At 40.4% G+C, this 15,022-nt stretch overlaps 1 protein-coding gene and 1 non-coding gene across 2 annotated transcripts; both read left to right on the plus strand.

The window, feature by feature from the left end:
* Positions 1 to 277: 277 nt before the first annotated feature.
* On the plus strand, positions 278 to 15,016 carry eif4g2b (eukaryotic translation initiation factor 4, gamma 2b). Its single transcript, XM_055009198.1, has 21 exons — positions 278 to 368; positions 1,026 to 1,134; positions 4,359 to 4,424; positions 4,967 to 5,092; positions 5,984 to 6,086; positions 6,246 to 6,377; positions 6,649 to 6,715; positions 6,814 to 6,965; positions 7,130 to 7,240; positions 7,748 to 7,930; positions 8,197 to 8,338; positions 8,552 to 8,715; positions 8,851 to 8,964; positions 9,450 to 9,578; positions 9,702 to 9,806; positions 10,216 to 10,431; positions 10,740 to 10,998; positions 12,123 to 12,327; positions 12,673 to 12,881; positions 13,108 to 13,229; positions 13,373 to 15,016. The coding sequence occupies exons 1-21, from the start codon at positions 278 to 280 to the stop codon at positions 13,436 to 13,438; spliced, it is 2,871 nt and encodes a 956-aa protein (XP_054865173.1). The 3' UTR covers positions 13,439 to 15,016.
* On the plus strand, positions 9,174 to 9,354 carry LOC111564167 (small nucleolar RNA SNORD97). The gene has a single exon (XR_002745759.2). It is a non-coding gene; the product is annotated as a small nucleolar RNA SNORD97 (small nucleolar RNA).
* Positions 15,017 to 15,022: the final 6 nt, after the last annotated feature.

Consider the following 15,022-nt stretch of genomic DNA (forward strand, 5'->3'; position numbering starts at 1 on the left):
ACATCAGCTTGCTTAAGCTAACTATAGCATATTAGCTTAGGAGCCGGCAGATAGCTTAGCTCACCGATGCCTCAGCTGATTTAAATTCAAGTAGAAAATGGCGTCGTCGCCTAGCTACTCTAGCTGGTATTTAGAGGTAATTAAACACGTTAATGCATCATTTAAATGTCGTTATTGTTACGCATTATTGGTAACATGTCCTAGCACACGGTATCCGACCTAATTCACTTGAAAACTAGCCTTCAAACCATATGTTAAGTCTCAGTAACGGAATGGGATGGCGATACAGGGACAGTCGACTGGAACTCAGCGGCCAGCCACGCCGCCCTGCCCTATTTCACTGCACCATGGTGTGGCGTTAACGTTGGGTTTGCAGGCTGGTCCTGTTTTCGACCTACAAGAGCAAATCAACACAAAGCATCTGGAATCAGACAGCCTTTGTATTGCAGTGTAACGACAAGCACTTGTGTTCACACAGTGTTACACGTCCGATTGAACCCTTGATAAAACAGTGTAAAAGGCACGGCAGCAGATTACGCAGATATGGTAAACATTTTACCAATGTCCGTGACGTAGCTAACTTATGGATTTAGCAACCTAGCAGGCTAGCTAATTATTGAGCGTTAGCCGGTTAGCTGACGCACCTTTGCTTTGTGTCGCCGAGAAAAGAGCTGCATAGATTTGTACGTTTTAGCATCCGATGTCATTGTGCTAAACAGTCTCGTTAATAATCAACAAATAATGTATTTAGTGCTGTTGTGTTTGCAGTTTACTTTTGTCGTGAGGCTGATTTGATAATTCAATTTTTCGTGAGTTGCTAGGCCTGTAACAAAGGCATATCTTTTGGGCTGTTTTTCAAGCTAAATTTACTAGCTGACGCTATCCTTGGATAACGTCGGATAACTCGTAGTGCCCTGTTTAGCGTCTGTTTCATAACCCTGAAGATAATTTTGTAGTTTATGACTGTCTTGTTTTTCCCCAACCCCCATGCAGTTACTAATTGAACTCATTTTTCTCTTCCTCAGCACCGTTTTCCCCATCCCCTCCTATTATTCTTATTCTTTTGAGTATTCTTCATTGTCAAGCCGCCAAAGTGGAGAGTGTGATTGCAGAAGGGGGTGCTTCTCGTTTCAGGTAATAAACCAGATCCTGTACAGGCTGTGGCAACATGAAAATCCTTTTCTTGTCCCCCTATGGTTAGCCCTCTGCTAGCACTTTGGGCAGGAACTTCCGTCCTTTAGAACAAAGCAGGATGTGGGGAGGCTCAAAATGGCAGTCAGACTCTTCTCTTTGTGAGAAAAGGGAGGGTGGGTGTATAGATTGAGCCTTAGGAGGGTTCCTGTCCTGTGGATTCTATATTGCTGATGACGGCACACACCCAGTTTACTATACAGTCACTCTTCGTAAGATGTGTTAGTTCCATTATGAACGTCTAAAATGTCTAATTTGCTGTCTAAGTTGCTCCGGCATAGTGTTTGTTAAATGTACAACTGCACAAAATGGGCCTTTTCAGAAGGTTCCAGAAGTTTCTATTTTCAGATGTCATGTCAGATAGTAAATTGGTCATAGTGATACTGGTCAAAATTGTTTTAAAATCATTTTCTACACACAATTGCAAAAGTCTTGCAAATGTCCTAAATATGCAAATGGTCTGTCCCAGTTGCCCACAAGTATACTGAATTGACATGCAGTTCCACACACAGTTGTGAAATTTTGTGTATTATTAGACCTTGCCATCTGTGATCAAACAGCGGCACCAGAGCAGTCAGTGTGAAGGATGGCTTGTTCTGCTTTTTCATAGCACAAAAAATGTGCATGATGATCTTTGTTGCATCACTTCGTGTTCAGACCATATCAGTAATATTTTCTCCAGTCAACAGAACTAGAGATTTGCCCAAGTCCAAAATTAATTGCTGTTTTGTTTTTTTTAGGTAGTGGCTCTGTTTGTTTTTGAAACAGCAGAGAAAGCTGAAGAAATTCATAAAATCGAATTGCCTTTTATTAAAAAAATGTAAATGCTCAACACTGGTATTGTGTTCATAATTACTCCACCAAGGAATGCCGCGGAGTTATGTGAGGATCGCCGTTGGTTTGTCTGTCCGTTCGCAACATTACTCAAAAATGGAGTAACGGATTTGGATGAAATTTTCAGGGAAGGTCAGAAATGACACAAGGACGAAGTGATTCGATTTTGGCAGTGGCTTATAGTCAGGATCCACAGATTTGTTAAAGATTTCCGTATATTGCGAGATAGCAGCACAGCGGCACTGTAATGATGACAGCTACCTGTAGAAGATCACATGATTGCGACCCTACTACAAATGGACCACACATTGTTTAAAGAGTTCATCCGTCAGAAATCATACAACTGAGCACAGAATTGTTGAGCTCTATTTTTCCAGTTCTCTATCTCACCAGTGTTTGACAAAACCTATATTAATAATACATACCAACAGTTTAAATAAGATTATTATTTGATACTCAAAGTTTATTTTTCAGCATTTTATGCGTATAACTACAGTGACTGTATTGGCCTCTGGGGCTTTCAAAATGTGAGTGATCAACACTCAGCTGTGTGCCTGAATCAATCCTGTGTTTTCTCATATCCAGCACAAGAGTAGTGGATGCTGCTTTGCTGATTTGCTGTTACCACTACACCTTCTGTGTAGGTACCGTTTAACAGTTAAGACACACTGGTATGCTGCCAAAGAGAAAAAAATGTCAATAATGTTTTACTTTACCATTTTAATCGGCTTTCGTTAGTATAAATGAAACATATTCATAATTAGCATGAAGTGACCATTAAAGCAGCAGTGCAATTATTATAATTCTAGATATGCACAAAATACCCTTTCTCTCTCTGTCAACACAGAGGATGCAGCCATCTTGTTTGACTAAAAACTTGTGGAATTAGAAAAAAAAAAACCTGGGACTTTGTGTTCATTTTCATTGTGAGCGATGAAGCTGCCGGTTCTGGCTAACCCTGCTAGTATGTTATAGCTGAATGACAACAACTGGTGCATTGCCAGAACATTGGAGCATGAAATTCATGCTGCAGAATATCAGTTCAGGGAATGCTAGTACATACACATAAATAGACTTTTCTGACTGAGTTAGGCTTATACTGAACTGATAGTACTGTGCTGACTGGTTGGTTACAGATAAACGTATTTTTACACCTCTACCAAAACATTTGGTTATTTTTCTTACTGTATAATCTTAAAGAGCATAGTTTACGTGACTAGATTAGACTAAATAATGCGGGCAAACAGAGGCAACATGTGGGAGTGGTTCAGCTTTGTTTCTCATAGGTGAGTTTTAGAAGTGTAAGAATTGTCGCTCTGAAATCTATGTCTCAGGCACTTCAACAGCTGAATGTGACAGTCACTTGAAAGTACATCATGCAATGTTTATTCATGACGCTATTGCTCAGTTCGAGCTATTATTCATACCCAGTTTGTACTTCACACTTTAAAACAAAAAAAATCAGTGCTTTATTTGGACCCCAGTGACACTTCGTTTTCCTGCCATTACAAAAAGTGAATAATTGTGTTGCAGTTCCTATAAAATCAGATTCAGTGTTTGAGCCACCTATATGCCCCTAGTGGGCCCATCAATGATTTAGTTAGTCTTACTGGCATTTACAGTTTGTCATTCACTGTAAAATGATTTTAAAAAGTGTTGGTGACTCCTCTTTTACTCAAAGGTATAGACTAATTTTGTGCCTGACTATTACCAACTGACACAGGAATTAGGAAGCAACAGTGGGTTGTTGTGTTCTTGGTTGTACTCAGCTCCCGCAGTTTGTCTGTAAGCACCGCAGGCCATTGCGATTGTGGTGACAATAAATCCTCGATAACAGAGAGCAGGCTGTTCTCACTTGTGCCTGGTTTCCATATTAAGCTAGTAGGTAGCTTCCCTGGTTGTAAAAACAAAAGGCATCCGATGTGGATCAGGCAAGTGAAGGTGACCAATCAGAAGACTGGACTCCTGCTTTTACAGAAATCATAGCACTCCGTCATCTGTTTCATGGCAACTTTAAAAGCAGTGATCAAGTAGAGAGCTGCATGGTTAAATATAGGACACATCTAATGGGGAGACTGTAAATCTTAATGGTTGATTGTATTATAATCTTCCTGAGTAGTTTTCTAGTTTTGCGTTGTTTGGGGCAGGTTTTAAGATTTAATGTGTCTTTTAAGTGAGGGCTCTTGTTCCTTGATGTGTTTTCCAGGTTAAGTGAAGATTGAATGAATTAGTAAGTGGTACTAAGTGATCTTATTTCCTTTGGGGTAAAGACACGGGCTCATTCCTTGTTGTACAATGTTTCATGATCGTAATGTGTTTCCCTGCTTTTGCAGTGCTTCTTCGGGGGGAGGAGGTGGTAGGGGTGCACCTCAGCACTATCCCAAGACTGTCGGCAACAGGTTTGTTTGTTTCATTTCCTCAATAGTAATATGGCACCAGTGACTATTGGTCAGACTTTCCTATTACAGAACAAGTGGATTATGTCTTGATTTGAATACACAGAAGTCATGTAACCTATTTGTCAGCTGCATGTAGTGTATGCGTATTTACTAATACAATACAATGAACTTTATTAATCCCCCAAGGGAAATTCAATGGTAATATGTAATGGTAATATGGGTAAGCTGGGATCATTTTACAAATAGACTGGTCTGTAGCATTAAAAACAAATACTGTTTTGACTGCTTGTGATGAGAGACTCTTATACCCAACAGTGGAATTTTAATTTAAGTAAACAGTAAGATGAGGTTCTTCTTCCTGCAACTTTACTGGTAAAGCAGCATTTGTAATGAGTGTGCAGTCACTTGTACAGTAGGTATTGTTATTTTTTAGGTTTTGTGCTCGTACTGTTGTAAGTACATTTGTATATTTCTCTGTACAAACCACAGTGTCATCAGATTCTGTGCCATTTCACTCAGTCTCTTTCTCTGTACTTCTACAGCGAGTTCCTGGGGAAAACCCCAGGGCAAAGCGTTCAGAGATGGGTTCCTTCACGAAGCACTAGACGAGATGTCAACTCCAGCAACGAGAAAGAGCGACACGATGCAATCTTCAGGAAAGTGAGGGGGTAGGTTCCTGTCCCTATGCATATTTAAAGATTTGATTGTCCTTTCCCAGGGACAAAGAGCATTTTTTTTTGCTCCTTCCTAGACTTTTTAGCCAGTCTTGCATAGAAATGGTATGCAGGAATTTTGATCTCCTTTGGCTCAAAGATCGGCGGTGCTTAAACTGTTTTAACTGTGTGCAGACTTTTTAAAAAATGTACAAAACCCATCTCATCAACAGATAAGTTCTTTTGATTTTTTATTATTGCTTTCGAAACCAAGAGCCTGTAAATGTTTTAACCATAATCCTGTAATTTGGAGCATTATCTTGAACAAAGGTACAAAGACTTGGGGTTAGGTTTTGACAACAACAACAATCAAATATAAACTTTCACTTAACGGCTCCTTTTTTGCAATCTTCTACTGAAGCTATTAAAGAGCAGTTTGGGAGATTAGGAACTTTGTCAGTTGTGTCTTGAATGCTTTTATGTTGCCCATGGTTTGTTTATTCTTTATTTACCGATAGTTCAATAATGACAAAGTGTTTAATTGTGTAGGACTGCAGTCTTTACGATGGTGTGTGCTTTGCTAACTGCACTTATGTCCTGCTACCTCCAGAGGGATGTTTACAAGTGCAAAAGATGAAGCCATGACAGTGTTTCTTATGGGAATGTAGGCCTGCTGGTGACTACCACAGGAATCAGACTCGGGGAAATGACAAACTACAGCATATAATTACTTTATATAACAATTTAAAAAACTATTTACGAAAAAATTCAAGATGAAATGTGCTCAAGCTGAAGTGTCCCTATAATAAAATTGTATGTCTTCACATTATGCCCCTTCTTGATAACATTATCCGATGTATCATCTTGATCTTGAATTCTCTCTTCCCACTGATTTTGTTTTTCTAGCATACTCAACAAACTCACGCCTGAGAAGTTTGACAAGCTATGCCTTGAGCTCCTGAACGTGGGCGTAGATTCAAAACTCGTCCTTAAAGGAATCATCTTGCTGGTACGCGTACGTTTTTTTTATTTTTTAGTACTCTGTTAAATGGAAATGCAGTCATCCATACTTGGCAGACTGCTCTGAATGACTCATACCCAAACACTACATGTTTTAATGACCTCATTGGTCCCACTCTGGTTTGTGCCTCCTGCATCTGTGGTTCAGATTGTAGACAAAGCCCTAGAAGAGCCGAAGTATAGCTCGCTCTATGCTCAGCTATGTCTGCGCTTGGCAGAGGACGCACCAAACTTTGATGGCCCTTCATCTGAGATCCAAACATCCCAAAAGCAGAGCACAGTGAGTGTGACTATTCTATCTAAACATTTGTAAACACTTCTGAGCTTACAGTAGATTTTCTGTTTTCATAATGTACCATTTGTTTTCTTATGGAGCAGGCCAATAATAAAGCCATTTGCCCCACTCTACTTTTGATAAAGAATAATCATTTTTTTGACAATTATTTGATTGTTTATGTCAAAAAATTTTTTTGTAATTAATGCTTTCATCAAAAAAACGAATTTCTTTTTGTGGCACATCTGACCAGTGGGTGTTTTTGTTCTTATTGTAGACCTTCAGAAGACTGCTGATTTCCAAGCTTCAAGATGAATTTGAAAACCGCACCAGAAATGTTGAAAGTAAGTCTTCATCTTTGTGCATCTTAAAGTGGTGCTTGTGGGTGATGTTGCTTTTTACTGTCACCTGTTCATTACTAACATCTTTCTTTCCTTGTCAGTCTATGACAAACATGACAACCCTCTTACTTCTGAGGAAGAGGAGCAGCGTGCCATTGCCAAGATCAAGATGCTTGGCAACATTAAATTCATCGGGGAACTTGGCAAACTCGACCTCATCCATGAATCTATCCTTCATAAGTGCATCAAAACAGTATGTATAAACCTCTGTATATTCTCTCTGTTGAAAGTCACTCATTTTTTTTTAATCTTGAAAAATATAACTTACAATTCAAAGACATTTTTCACACCTTCAAACCAAACTAGTTTACCTTGTAAGACAACCTGCTTTCTGTTTCTCTTCAATGTTTTCTAAAGCTTCTGGAAAAGAAGAAGAGAGTCCAGCTTAAGGATATGGGGGAGGATCTGGAATGCCTCTGTCAGATAATGAGAACAGTGGGGCCGAGACTCGACCATGAGAAAGCAAAGGTAACTGCTTTTTATATGATATTACCATATCTCTAAGGTAGTGGTACCAAAGTGTGAACAGCATGTCAAATTCAACATGAGAACATTTCTTGGTAAAACCTATGCATAGCATATTTATACGTCAGCCAGTTACTTCTGCATGAAATCACAGAAACCCTAAAATCTTTAGAACAGAATCTGACATGTTACCAGGATAGTAAATGGAAACCAAACTAATTACATTCTGGCCATATCTGGTACTTGTTTTTTTTTTTTTAAACTTTGCCACCTCTTTGCACTGTTCTTTGTGGACCTGGCTTGGTCAACTGTGTCATTTCAGGTCCTGGCTTAGCTCACCATCTGGCCTCACCTAATGCCCCACTTGACTCTCAGCCAATGCTAATGTAAATCCTGCTGTAAAACTACGCACAGACTGACAGCCTGTGTATAGTGTATATTCTGCTGTAAAACTGTGCATAGAGGCTGCTGTTGCTCACACCTACTTTCCCCTCTCCATCCTTTCACCAGTCTTTAATGGATCAGTACTTTGGCCGTATGCGATCCTTAATGAACAACAAGGAGTTGCCTGCTAGGATCCGCTTCCTGCTGCAAGATACAGTGGAACTGCGAGAAAACAACTGGGTCCCCCGCAAGGCTTTCATCGACAACGGACCAAAGACGATTAACCAGATCCGTCAGGATGCAGTGAAAGTGAGTCCATTGTTAAGGGGCTTCCATAAATACACAGTGACACTATAAAAGAACCAGTTTCTGTGTTGGCAAGTACCCAGTTTGGAATGTGAGACAGCAGGACATTATGCTGGCAATTATAACAAATAAAGTTTTTAGATTGTAAATGCCATGTAATTTAGTGTACAGCCCTTTAAAAAAATTAAGTAATGTTAGAAATTTAAGTTGAGCTCTGGATATCTTGGTGGATCATTTAATGACACAGGCTTTCTCTCATGTTCTTTTAGGATTTGGGTGTTTTCATCCCAGCACCCATGTCTCAGGGGATGAGGATGGACTTCTTCTTGGAAAGCCCTTTCATGCCCAACAGAATGAAACTGGACAGGGAGACTCTCGGGGGATTGGCTGACATGTTTGGACAAATGCCAGGTGAGTGTTTTGCTCTTGGGTCTCCTGAACTTTGTAGCTGCCGCTCGTGTTTTTATTTGTATGCTTTAAAAGCCCTTTGAAAAGGTTTCACTTAGCTTAAGAAAAAAAGGGTGGTCACCTTGGGGTGTTACTTCTATAAACTAAAATGTTTTACTGCTGTGACACACTCCTCCTGTGTGGTAACTGTACCTTAATTTTTGTACTTTTCCTCAGGAAGTGGGATTGGAACTGGCCCGGGGGTTATTCAGGACAGGTACTCTCCCACTATGGGACGTCATCGCACCAATCCACTCTTCAACGGCCACGGGGGCCACATCGCCCCTCCACCACAGTCACAGTTTGACATGGGGCCCAAGTCTTTTGTTAAGTCCAACCAGGTAATCCTGCTAAAAGTTTGCATTAATAGTAGTAGCAGTTTTTAATGAAGATGAACAAAGTACTTCTTTTTATTTTTATTTATTGTTTTTTTACACACCTTAATCATTTGTTTCGCCCACGTGACTTTACAACAGGTTCAGAACCAGCATTTCCTCAACCAGAACCAGAACCACCTGGCCCAGCAGCAGGTCCAGTCTAAGGATATGCCTCCTCGATTCAGCAAGAAAGGACAGCTCAATGCAGATGAGGTAAATAGAGCTAGTTGAGACTGATTTGCAGGATATGGGCAAAAACATAGTAATTTGTTGTTTGTAGTGTATTGAAAATTCACAGCTTAGAATATCATCACAGTTTAACAAGGGTAGAATATCCTTTACCTTTTACAGTGAAGGTATTGCACAAGATTTTTCACACTACCATTAAATGACTGTATCCTGCTCTTAACTGTCAAGTCTTGATGCCCTATGATTATAAAAAGACGCGTTATTCTGAGGAACACATCTGCTACTAGTCTTTGCTCTACTGTCTACTCCATCTTTAATCTGCTTCATCTCTCCTGTCCTCCCTCCACTTCTTCTACTCTTTTTTTTCAAACTGGTAGCAGGTCCACTGACTGTGATTATGAGATATGAGGGCATTGCATATAGCTGCTATGTAGCTGTAGAATTTTATTAAGCCAGAGACTAATCCTATTGTGTGTGCTCTCTATTCATGGTACCTCCTGGTCCTGCAGATCAGCCTCAGGCCTGCTCAGTCATTCCTCCTCAATAAGAACCAGGTGCCCAAGCTCCAGCCCCAGATCCCCACCATGATGCCTCCCAGTGCCCAGCCTCCACGCACTCAAACCCCCCCTCTGGGACAGGTAAGAGACATCCCCTAGCATAAATGCAGATAAGAGATCAGAGCACAGTTTAAGAATACAGATAAATTGTCATGATTTGTTTGTGAACTGTATCTGAAATAATGACATAACCTTTGCCCTCAGCCTCCACAGCTTGGCCTCAAGACCAACCCTCCACCCATTCAAGAGAAACCTCAGAAGACCAACAAGAAACCACCTCCTGCCAAGGAGGAGCTTCTTAAGATGACGGTAGGCAAAACAATAGCATTTACAGCTGCAGCTGTTCCAGTCCACCACACTTCAGAAGGCTATGTAAAATCCCCAAGGATAAATCAGATGACTGTCACATTACCACAGCGTACTCCACGCTGACTTTCAAAGTGTGTTCGTTACACACACACACACACACACACACACACACACACACACACACACGCTCACATTGAACGTTGCTTAGATTTAATCATACCTGCAATGCATTTTCTTCATTAAGATGGTTTATTGCACTGCTTTCACTCATTCCATGGTTCGCTGTTTATATATAACTCTATTACTCATCATATGCATTTATAGTAGACAAGATGCACCGAGTTTATGTGTTACGTTTAGTGATCAGAATGTCTGTACCTTATTTCTGTGCACTTGAATCTTTCTTTAGGAGGCAATTATGACTGAGTACTTCAACACAAAGAACCTGACTGAGGCTGTGAGTGGCGTGCGAGAGATGAGGGCTCCGAAGCATTTCTTGCCAGAGATGCTCAGTAAGATCATTGTGTGTTCCCTGGATCGTCCTGATGAGGACAAAGAGCATGCCAGCACTCTGATTCACACGCTGCGCACTGAGGGACTCATCACTGGAGAGAACTTCATGCAGGTATATGCAGCCACTGCATACATTTACATTCATGTACAGAGAAAAATGCTCATAGCACAGAATTCTAATTTCTATGAAAAGATGGTAGTGTTTCAATCACTCTTAATCAAGTTGCATCCAGCACAATTACTACAGAGTTTGCCAAAAGGAAGTCACGAAAAAAATCACCTTTTAAATCTGACATTTCAAAATTGCAGTCAATTTCCCACAGAGGATGCTGTAATTAGCTGTGACATAATTTGTCACTGATCCCAGAGGGGGTAGAATCATCATTAGTCATGCTTTGGCATTTTGTCCCAAACCCTCAGGGTTTTCTCAACGTCCTGGACCAGTGCCCTAAGATCGAGTTGGACGTGCCCCTGGTGAAGTCCTATCTGGCCCAGTTTGCCGCTCGGGCCATCATCGCAGAGCTGGTGAGCGTGGCGGAGCTGGCTCACCCCCTGGAGAACGGCACCCACTTCCCCCTCTTCCTGCTCTGCCTGCAACAGACGGCCAAGCTGAAGGACCGGGAGTGGCTCACCGACCTCTTCCAGCAGAGCAAGGTCAACATGCAAAAGATGCTTCCAGGTACGTCCCTCCTTTCCACCGCCACACACCTTACCTACTCCCCCTCTGCTTCTATCAAATTTAATCCTCCCCTGAACCCACTGGTGTCATGATAAAGAGCATTCAGGGGCCACTAGACCTCTTTGGTATTTGTTTACATTTGTTTTTACATACCATAGTACCCTTCCAGCATTTCACCAGATTATACAGTACAAATGAAATAAATGCATGTCTACAGACATTGTTAGCACACATTACAGTAGCTTACAGTGCAGAATGTAATACAATACAATACAATACAATGACTTTATTAATCCCCGAAGGGAAATTCAGTTGTCTGGTCTCATCTGTTTACTTTTGAATTAAATAGTCTGATTGCTGATGGCAAGAAAGATAATAGCAGTTACTCGGACAAATCTTGCTGAGCTTACTTCTGGCCTTGATTTTGTTGTAGCACTGTCAGTGATATTAAATGCTGCTAACAACACATTGACCAGACTGCCAATCATTTCTACCCACTAGTAGGTCCTCTGCTACTTTTTCATACCTTAATACCCTATAGACTGTTGTAACAAACTCACTGTATTTTCTCATTCACAATTCAGTTCCAAGCTTATGGGAGTTTTGGCTGAATAGGATGGCAAATGGGTCTATACAAATAGAGAAAGGTTTTAACAGATAAGTTTTCAATGGGCCATTCTTTGGTGTGGTTAGGAATTTTCACGGAAGTTGTTTCTCACATTGATGAATTTACATTCAGCCAATGCAGACATGCAAGTTATTTGTGGGCCACTTTGAACAACAATGGTTTGATGTTCTACCCTGTTCTGCCACTGATAGTTTCAAGAGTTTTGCATGTCTGAGCTGCATCAGCTCAGCTGTCCGTTTCTCCATTTGGCTGTATCTTGACTGACCTCCAGTGGTGTGTGTTGTGCACTACAGTCAGTCATCTTCAGACAGTATCAGTTTAAAAGAACAAAAAGCAAATGTTTTTGACTGTATTGAAAGAATCCCCTTCTGAATCTTTAAATACTGTGGTACACCTTAAAACCACAACTCCACCCAACCCTGGGAATCACATCAGAAACATAGCCATCAGCATTGTGACCCCTCTGTATGAATAATTGAGTTCTTCCTCATGGCAGAAATCGATCAGAACAAGGACCGCATGCTGGAGATCCTGGAGGGGAAGGGCCTGAGCTTCCTGTTCCCTCTGCTCAAGCTGGAGAAGGAGCTGCTGAAGCAGATAAAGGCAGACCCCTCTCCACAGTCCATCTACAAGTGGATTAAAGACAATATCTCGCCCAAGCTTCACACCGATAAAGGCTTTGTCAACATCCTCATGACCAGGTAGTTTTACTGATTGTGTTTGCTAGGGTTCAAACAATATGTGAAACCCTTCATCTTCTACAGAATATTCATTTTATTAGCATAGCCACTCCTATCATTATATTTGTTCAGCTTTTAGGCATATTAAATGATAATTGACACTGGTATCTGATCAAAACCTGACATAGACTGTTTTGTTTATTGCTCTCTGTGTTACTGTAAGTACAGAAGAATTTCATGTCCATCACATGCATGTGTACATACATTTCTTTGTATTAATACAAGGAAATGCTTTCTAATCACAGTGACTTAGTTAAGAAAAAAAGGTCTATAATGTAACCAACCTGGGTTGTGGTGTTTTCCCAGTTTCCTCCAGTACATCTCCCAGGAGCTGTGCGTGGCGGAGGGCGATGAGCAGCTGGCAGCTCCCTCCAAAGAGCAGCTGGAGCAGGAGAAACAGCTGCTGCTGGCCTTCAAGCCCGTTATGCAGAAGTTCCTGCACGACCATACCGAGCTACAGGTCAGCGCCCTGTACGCCTTGCAGGTGCACTGCAATGCCAACGGGTTCCCTAAAGGTACAGTACCCCCAAATTTTGGACAGCCTACTAATATATTTGGCTTATGAACTAATTGCAAAAATACAAATAATTTTGGCTGATAAGCAGCAAGAAATTGGAGTGCAAGGATGTTAAAAATGATCCTCGTCATGATTTTTAGTCAAATGCTCGAAGTAAAAACGTGAATATTGACCAGTTTAACATTATTGCACATTTTTACCTTTTTATGTTTTTTTCCAATAAGGCATGCTACTGCGCTACTTTGTCAACTTCTACGACATGGAGATCATTGAAGAAGAAGCCTTCCTTGCATGGAAAGAAGATATTACCCAAGAATTCCCTGGAAAAGGAAAAGCTTTATTCCAGGTACAGTAACGTAGTTTATTGTAATAGAGAGAAAGAAGCCACACTTCATCACACTTAAACTTTAGCTCATTAATGCTAGAATGATTTTATATTGTATAATTTTGCAAGGATTTATGCATGATTTTACTTCTCCCTCCTTACAGGTAAACCAGTGGCTCACCTGGCTGGAGACGGCGGAGGAGGAGGAGTCCGAGGACGACGCAGACTGAGAAACCAAGCAGAAGCATCATGGCGTAGAGCGATCTTATCTTACTATTAGACTCGCCTTTCCTTTATTAAACTCCATGCTTAATTTAACCACTACCACGTGGCACTCAGCTGCTTCTGTCTTGCAAATATAAACCGAAAGCTTATACCTATAGGGCCTCGTGCTACCACCCGCACCGTGATGTTAGGCTGAGAAGCACCGTGTGATCTGTTGCCTAATGGATGTTTGATTTTTGAATATGTGTCCTGATCAGCTACATGAATTCTTGAAGTCTAGAGTGGCTCAACCATGTGTTTCTTTGTTTTTGCTCTGACTGTTAGGTTTGTAACTTTTTTTTCCCACTGTACTGCATGTTTTTCATTTCCACTCAATTTTTACTGATTTGAACCTCCCCCGTTAGGAAACAGCTTTATTTAAAATTGTGTAGGATTTGCCCCTAAATAAGTCAAATTAGTGATGATCTTTGCTAATGCTAGCTAATAGCATACAACCATTAACAAAGGGTCTTGTCGGTGAGCGGCTTTGTAATCTTCTGTAAAGGTCTGGCCTGGATTTCCTTCCATCATGCTCTGATGCAATGCTTGAAAACAGCAGAGAAAAGGCTGCAGAGAGATCCATATAGTGAAAATCAACACAATATGTGACTTTCTGCCTTTGTTTCAGAAAGTGTGAATGTCAAGAGGCCTACTGAAGTGAGAATGAAGCAAAGCTGGCAAACATTTCATAACAAATTAAGGTGTGCTTAGTCAACCAGTGCTCACTAAAAACTTGTTTTGCTTTTTTTTTTTTTTTTTTTTTTTTTATAAAAGTGCTCTTCATAGTTGCTGATGATGAGCATCTTTTTTTTTAAAAAAATCATTTCTCCTTCAGGAGATTTCTCCCTTTTGTAATCTGTACCTCTTTGTTGTCTTTTATTACATGAGTGGTTGCAATACTTATCATCCTCCAAATGTTACAATATTTTAAAACAACTGTAATCATTGGTGTGCCGCCGTAACATTTCAAAGTTGCCTGTGTTTCTACCTCTTAGTTAGATGGGCTTTTTGTTTTGTGCTGGGATTTTTAAAATCTACTAAGAAGAATCTAGAGCCCGAGCACATGCTGAAGTATTTGATTTAGTCCTGGCCTAATTGCACAATAAATTTATTGAAGCAGAAGTTCCCAATGAAGCTTGACATGGTTTACAAGTATTAATATTTAGAAGGAAAGAACGGCTTGTTTTTATGAATTCGGCAGCTCTTCTTTGAGAAATGTACCTGTTAAAAGGTGGAGTTTCGGAGATTTGTCGCGCCATAGTTTGGAGCGGCAGTTTGAATGTGGCCTCTTTTGATTTAGAAGTTTCAAAAGGAGCAATCTAAAAACATATTGGTTAAATTGACAATATAAAAACAAAATAGATTATCGGTTTCCCTCTAAAGTGTAACTGCTAAACAAATGATTAACATCGAGTTTTAAGAATCATGCTCACAAGCCATGTTTATATATAAGGCAATGGATTTGAATCTTATTGTAAGGTATTCATAAATATTGTGCACCTCTATTGCTTTAATGTCAATAAAGTCCAGTACATGAGCACAAATGCTAT

The sequence above is a fragment of the Amphiprion ocellaris genome, chromosome 3, assembly GCF_022539595.1.
Source record: "Amphiprion ocellaris isolate individual 3 ecotype Okinawa chromosome 3, ASM2253959v1, whole genome shotgun sequence".
In the NCBI taxonomy this organism is placed as follows: domain Eukaryota; kingdom Metazoa; phylum Chordata; class Actinopteri; family Pomacentridae; genus Amphiprion; species Amphiprion ocellaris.